Source organism: Balaenoptera musculus, chromosome 15 (assembly GCF_009873245.2).
Source record: "Balaenoptera musculus isolate JJ_BM4_2016_0621 chromosome 15, mBalMus1.pri.v3, whole genome shotgun sequence".
Lineage (NCBI taxonomy): Eukaryota > Metazoa > Chordata > Mammalia > Artiodactyla > Balaenopteridae > Balaenoptera > Balaenoptera musculus.
The window spans coordinates 72,437,099-72,444,111 of NC_045799.1; the positions used below are offsets into that span (position 1 = coordinate 72,437,099).

Sequence of the window (7,013 nt, forward strand, 5' to 3'; positions counted from 1 at the left end):
AGGTGCAAGTCTGAGGGAGGGAGAATGGGGAAAGGGTATCTGCACACATGATACTGGGAGCCAGGGGGCTGGGGGAGGTGGAGGATGGGCGGGGGGGGGGGGGGGGGGGGCGGGCAGAAAGCAGACCACCAAGGGTTCAGGGAACAAAGACCAGATACTTGGAGTTGGGGGGTGGGGGGGGGCCAAAAAGGGAAACCAGAGGAGCAATTGGGGATCCGGGCGTCGGAGCCAGGGGAAAGGCAGGGCTGAGTGAGGGGTGGGGGCAGGAGCACCCCCTCGGGGTCACCCCTCTCCTTCCTCCCTCCCCAGATTTCAGTCCCTTCCCCCCAGCCCTGACTCCTTGAACGTCACTGACAATGGCAGCTATTGTGAGGAGTGGGGGCTGCGGGCCTACCCGCTGTTCGGCGCGGCCCTGGGGAGCGGTGAGGGGTACCCCAGCCCCCTACCTGCCTCCCCGCACTATACTTGAACATTCATCTGTACTGAAGTGTTACTTGAACCGGGGGAACCTCGGACCTGGGGGAGCCGGAGCTTGAGGGGACAGGACCAGCTTGGACTGAGACTGGACCGGTGGGCACCCAGTTTGGACTGGACCACCCCCAGGCTCTCTCTTGCTTTACTGTATTGAGCAGCTCCACCCCTCCTGACCTGGGGTGGGGGGTGGGGTGCCAGCCCAGTGATGGGGAAGATGGGACTCCTCCAGCTTGGCTCTTCCCACTCTTTCATCGTCATGGAAACTTGTATCCCATTTGCCCAGGGAACTGCCACTCCTGGTTGCCATGGAATTAGCAGCCAATGGACACCTCCCAAAGCCAGTGCTAAGGCTGGAAAGGGCCCCTCTTAGTTGCCGTGGGAACTTAGTAACAGACTCTTGGCCCTCTCCTGCCCATTCCTCCACTGCGGGGGCGGGGTTTGGGGAGCCAGGGGGAGGGGTCGGGGCCAGGTCCCGCCCTTCAGCCCAGGCCTCCCTGGGGAGCCAGGTTGTACCATGTAGGGGAGGGGGGAATCTATCCACATACCTCAGGTAACAGGGAGGTGCGCGGGTGGGGGGAGGGACTGGGCGGACCAAAGGCCGGAGGGGAGGGAGTCCTGGGAATCGCAAAAGGCTTGAGGATGGGGCCGCTTGGGGGAGGGGGAGGAGGCAGCCCGGCGGGGGCAAGTGGGGGACCCAGCCGGGCTGGGCCCCTGGGCCCCGGGTCTGTACAATATGGTTTGCTATAAAAGTCAAAATCTTCCAGCCGGGGCCGCCGAGTTGGTGTGTGTGTCTGCGGCGTTGGGGATGTGGGGCTAGGGCGGGGAAGACCCGAGTGTTCGTTGAGGCCCTGGGAGGAGGGGGCTGTTTGGATGTATCTGGGAGACCTAGGTCCTACCGGGCTTCCGGAAATTGAGGATGCAGGGTCTCCTGCGGTCCCTACAGTTAGATGAGCTCACTTTCCCGGAGTTCACTGTTTAGGTAGGGCTTTGGAGTCTGGACGTTGGAGGTGTCCAGGTGTACCTGCAGTGGTCCAGAGCCCGGAACTCCCAGTCACTGGCTGGGGCTGGGCGTTCATCTCAGCGGGGCTCAAGCACCTAGAGGATATTCTAAGTGGACTGGGGTCTCGGGGTCCCTTGGGATCTCTGCGGACGGTCCCCCGGCTCCACCCCATCATGTGGCCGCCCCGGCTCCGCCTCCGCCCCAGTTCCTGTTTCGGCCTCGGCAGTCCTGCTTCAGCCCCTACGGCTCCCCGCAGACGCCTGTTCTTCCTGCTCCGCCCGGGCCACGTCTTACTGGGCGCTCGCCGTCGCATCCCCGCTCGTCCCGCCGGGGGATGGGGCCTTCCCCCGGCCTGGGCCCGCCCTGTTGGGGTCCCCGAGGCGACTCGGCCCCGCCTTGATGGACTGGCCCGCCTGGTGCTGCGGCCCCAGGATGAAGGGCGGCGAGGGGGACCCGGGCGAACAGGCCCCGCTGAACCCGGAGGCCGAGAGCCCCGCGGGTTCGGCCACCTACCGGGAGTTCGTGCACCGCGGCTACTTGGACCTGATGGGGGCCAGTCAGCACTCGCTGCGGGCGCTCAGCTGGCGCCGCCTCTACCTCAGCCGGGCCAAGCTGAAAGCTTCCAGCCGCACGTCTGCCCTGCTCTCGGGCTTCGCCATGGTGAGGGAAGGGAAGGGGCGCACAGGGTGGGGGTGAAGCACATGGGGGGCACCGGGTTGGGGGCAAAGTGAACGGGTACCCAAGGGAGACAGGGTAGAGGAAAGGGAAAGACTGGTTTTTAAGAGGTACAAGAGGGGTAGCAAACAAGGTCCCAAGGGACTCCGCAAGTCCCTTATGGGTGGGTGGGTGGGTGTGTATAAACAGGTCCCTAGCATAAACTGGGCCGTGGGGAGGATAAGCAAGTCCTAATGGGGTCACAGGGGACACATCGTGTCATGGGGGTAGACAAATCACCAAGGGGGATATCTATGCAAGGGTAGAGTGAAGTGCTCCAAAAGGAGCATGGTCCAGCAGAAGTGGTTACTAGATCCCCACCGGAGGTTCAACAGCAAATCAGAGCTGGGTGGGGGCTGGGAGGTGGGGTGGTTGAGAGAACAAACTGGATGGAGTGGTCACCCAAAAGGAGGGCGGCCAGGCCCCAGCAAGCACAGAGGGTGCTTAGTGTAGCCCAGGAAAGCTCTGAGAAGAGAGGATGCCTGTGAGGGAGCCCCTAGCGAAAAAAGCTGCTTAGGAAGTTGATACATGATTCTGGAGATGATAAACTCCAAGTGCAGGTGATATCCGCTGACCGGCAGAGGCCTCACAGGAAGTGAGACCGAGGGAGGTCCCAGGGTGGGGAGCAGTTAGCAGACACAAGTCCTGGCTCTTTCCTGCTTGGGGCCAGCTATGTAACCCTGGACAGGCCTCTGCCTCCTCGGAGGCCAGTGGGAAATTGTGAGATCATGGAGGGTGCACCCTCTGTAGCCTGCCAAGTAGCTGCCCCAAGGTGAGCTGATTCTTTTCATCAAACCCTAGATCCAAGCATGTCAGAGCAAGACACACATCAGAATGGCTCAGACTACCTGTTAACAGAAACCAAGGCCCAGAATGGGGCAGTGGCTTTGCCTGCCAAGAGCACTCAGCAGCTGAAGGATATAGGATGAACTAGGACCCAGGGTGGCTAGACTGTTAGTCCAGGGTTTCCCACCATCATGACAGGAAGAAGGAGAAAATGGGCTGGAGGGGGGTCCTCACAGGAACATGAGGGGGATATCAAGATGAGGATAAAAAGGGGTCATAGCACTAGGTGATTTGCGTTAGTCTCTGCTCCTCTCTGTGCCACAACCTCTGTATTGGAATGATGAGAGGGAAAGTTTCTACCCCTAAGGGTCATCCTAGGTCTATGGTTTTCTACATGGGGGTCCAGGATCTGCAGGTCAGCTCACCCTTCCTGATATGGGGTCATCTCAGGACAGGGAGCTGGCTCCCCTTCACCTGTACAGACCACAGAGGGAAGGGAGCAGCCCCGTGGACCTAGCTGAGGGAGTTGCCCCACCCCCATGCCCCCCATGGTCCAGCCTGTTCCCAAGGGGACAATCCGGCCAGCTGCTGGACTTGTACGTTGCTGGGGTGACAGCTTAAGGGCCAGGACCTTCTCTGCAGGATCAAGAGGCCAGATGAGTAGGTTCTGGGGGCCAGACTGGCCCCAGTCCTGCCAGGGGAGATCAAGGCTGAGTCAGGCTGTGGGAGAAACCAGGACCAGGCCTGGCCCAGATCTCTGTCTGTGGAAAACACCTGCTAACACCCGCCATGGCCCAATTTTCCAAAATATTCAGCCTTGCCTTCCTACCACCACCCTCCCGGCTCTGCACTTTCCTCCTTCCCCCAGCCCCAGAGCAACTTAATGGATCTTGCAAGAACCAGGCATGGGGAAAGATCCCGATTCTGGAATTCAGATGGCCTGGGTTAGAATAACATTATATAAATTGTATTGAACCATTGCTAAGTACCAGGCACTATGCTTAAGGCTTTTTTGTGTATCATCCTTCTATTATCCTGTGAAGTAGGTACCACTACTGGGACCATTTTACAGATGAGAAAACTGAGGATCAGAGATGTTAAGACACCTGCCCAGGGTTCCACAGCAAGTAAGTGGCAGGATTGAATTTAGGCAGTCCAGCTCTAGAGTCCAAATTTATACAAGCCTAGAACAGGATCATCAACTCAAGTGTTTGCAAAGGCCTTTGGCAATATGGATGCCAAGTTGGCTGGGTGGGGACTGTGGCTATCAAGAGACCCTCCTCACCCATCCAAAGGGAGCAGCCATGACTCAACCCTAGCTGATCGGTGCCATGCAGGAATGTGGGCCTGGTGTAACCAGACCTTCCAAGTTTCCAAGAGGATCTGGAAATAGGAATATTTACATGAAATCTCTTGAGTTTTAGAAGTTGGCAACGTAATTCTTTAAAAAAACACACTGTCTGAGCCAAGCAAAACATGTTTGCAAGCTGGCCTGGGTTTGTGGTGTGCCAATTTGCAAACTCTGGCCTTGGACTTCAGCGTTAACTCTAATAATAGCAGCAAACACTTACCTGAGCACACTGTGTACCTCACACTATTCTTATCACTTGATATATATTATCTCATTAAATTTTCAAAACAACCGTATGAGACAGGTAGGTGCTGTTATCCATCCCTATTTTCCAGGTGAGGAGACTGAGGCACAGAGAGAACCAAACCACTTGCTCAAGGTTGCACAGCTTGTGGAGTTGAAAATGAACCCAGGCCGCCCCACTCCAGAATCTGTGCTTTTTAACCCCTATGTTATAACAAGATAAGATTGTCAGAAACGTGCCACCAGCCCTCTAGATAGCCAGGTGGGGAAACCGAGGTCTGGAACAGGACAGAGCCTTGCCAAGGCTGCCCATTCATTCACTCAACAAAGACTGGGTGCCCTCTCTCTGCCAAGCACTGTTCTAGGTCTTAGGGATACATCAGTGATGTATACCAACAGGCAGAAAACCCCTCTACTGTTGAGGTTATGGGCACTCAACCCATCCCTTCTTGTCCCCACAGGTAGCCATGGTAGAGGTACAGCTGGAGAGCAACTACGAATACCCGCCAGGCCTGCTGGTGGCCTTCAGCGCCTGCACCACCGTGCTGGTGGCTGTGCACCTCTTTGCACTCATGGTCTCCACCTGTCTGCTGCCTCACATTGAAGCCGTTAGCAACATCCACAACCTCAACTCTGTCCATCAGTCTCCACACCAGCGACTCCACCGCTACGTGGAGCTGGCCTGGGGCTTCTCCACTGCCTTGGGCACCTTCCTCTTCCTTGCTGAAGTTGTCCTGGTTGGCTGGGTCAAGTTTGTGCCCATCGGGGCCCCCTTGGGCACACCAGGCTCTGTGGTACCTGCCTCCCAGGTGCCTGAGACTCTGCCACCAGTGGCCACCTCCCTTAGTCCAGCTTCCAAGCCATCCTCTGCTTCTGTAGCCCCGTCACAGGCTGAGCCACCTGAGGCCTGCCCACCTCGGCGAGCATGTGGCGGTGGTGGTGGGGCCCATGGACCAGGCTGGCAAGCAGCCATGGCCTCCACGGCAATCATGGTACCTGTTGGGCTTGTGTTCATGGCCTTTGCCCTTCATTTCTACCGCTCCTTGGTGGCTCACAAGACCGACCGCCACAAGCAAGAGCTAGAGGAGCTGAGTCGCCTGCAGGGGGAGCTGCAGGCTGTGTGAGGCCGGTGTTAGCCACAGCTGCGAGCACCGCCTCCCTCAGGGGTCAGCCAGAGACCCCAGTTCTACGGACCCCATCCCCCGCCCTGCCTGGAGCCACTTCCTGTGGCCACTCTCAGGTAGAGAACAGATTCCTGCCCTCAGGGTCCTTTGGGCTGGGCCTTGGGCAGCTCCCACATTCCCAGGGATTCTCTCTGTCAGTCTGTCCCGTGGGTTTTGGAAATTCTACTCTACACCTGGGCTGGGAGGAGCAAGGGAGGAAGCAGAAGGTCCTCAGTCCAAGGCTCATGCGGTAGGTAGAGGGGAGGCAGGGAGACCCTGTCAGACCTTTGGTGCTGACTCTTAGCCACTTGCCCCCATATAGAATGTGGAGGTCAGAAGCTTACACACCCACCCAGCTGCCCCAGAAGGCAGCCAATCGTTGCTATACTTTTGTAGAATCTATTTTATGGTTGGCTTTTTTTTTTCTTCCTCATCCTCAGATTTTGATGGGTCCCACCCTCTTGCTTTGGTGTTTGGGTAGAGCGATTTGGGTGTTTCTACCCCAGGCATATGTCCAGCCTTTCCAAGGAGAAGCCACCCTATTTGGAGGAGGTTCAAATGCCTGCCCCACTGCCCTAGACCCACACTTATGCTTCTGTATCTGGTTCCTACTCTCCTGGTTCAGGGCTGGGTTCGGTGTGCCCAGCCTGATCCCTAGCAAGGGTTGGGGTGAGGTTTTAAGGGAGGAGGTCCAGTCCATAGCCCTCGGAATACAGAGGTATTCTGACACTGAATTTTTGATGCACCTAGTTTTGTATAATAAATTGTGTTTCACACATGTCCCTGTGGCTGTGAATGGGGTGAAGGGGAGGACTTGTCGGGAACAGCTGACTTGTTCTTAAGAATCAAGTGGAGGCAAGTGTCCCTGGGGGCAGGGCAGGGGTGGAGGAGAGGAGGTTCCAGGTATGACCCCCTTGTGGTGCTGACAGGGGCCAGTAGCTTCTGAAGGTGGAGACTGAGTTATTCTAAGGCTAAAGGCTTTTGCACTCTTGTTACTGAGCCCAGGGTCTCTTATATCGTCCATTGAGGATTTAGTATAAGTTTCTTTTAGCGTAAGTTTCTTTCTTGAGTGACTACTACATACTAGGAGCTTCTCATAGGTAGTCTTATTTAGCCTACTTAACTTATTTAAAAATCACCTCAAGCGGCAAGTCTTTATCATTACCGTTTCAGAGGTAAGGAAGCTTCAGCCTAAGAAGGCTGAGGATCTTGCCCAAAGCCACCCAGCTAGTCAGTGAAAACTTGGACTACTTTTACCATCCCATGGGGAATGGTTTTATTT

At 56.5% G+C, this 7,013-nt stretch overlaps 1 protein-coding gene across 1 annotated transcript; it reads left to right on the plus strand.

Annotated features, from left to right (window-relative positions):
• Positions 1-1,133: 1,133 nt before the first annotated feature.
• On the plus strand, positions 1,134-6,511 carry ORAI3 (ORAI calcium release-activated calcium modulator 3). The gene is made up of 2 exons (XM_036827439.1): positions 1,134-2,134; positions 5,030-6,511. Exons 1-2 carry the CDS (start codon positions 1,874-1,876, stop codon positions 5,690-5,692), a joined length of 924 nt encoding a protein of 307 aa, XP_036683334.1. The 5' UTR covers positions 1,134-1,873; the 3' UTR covers positions 5,693-6,511.
• The last annotated feature ends 502 nt before the right edge of the window (positions 6,512-7,013 follow it).

What these genes read in the sequence shown, in the direction of transcription:
- ORAI3 (XM_036827439.1), top strand. Translation starts at nt 1,874, where the DNA reads ATGGACTGGCCCGCCTGGTGCTGCGGCCCCAGGATGAAGGGCGGCGAG. An exon ending in TGCTCTCGGGCTTCGCCATG is followed by an intron (nt 2,135 to 5,029) that starts GTGAGGGAAGGG and finishes TTGTCCCCACAG; the next exon opens with GTAGCCATGGTAGAGGTACA.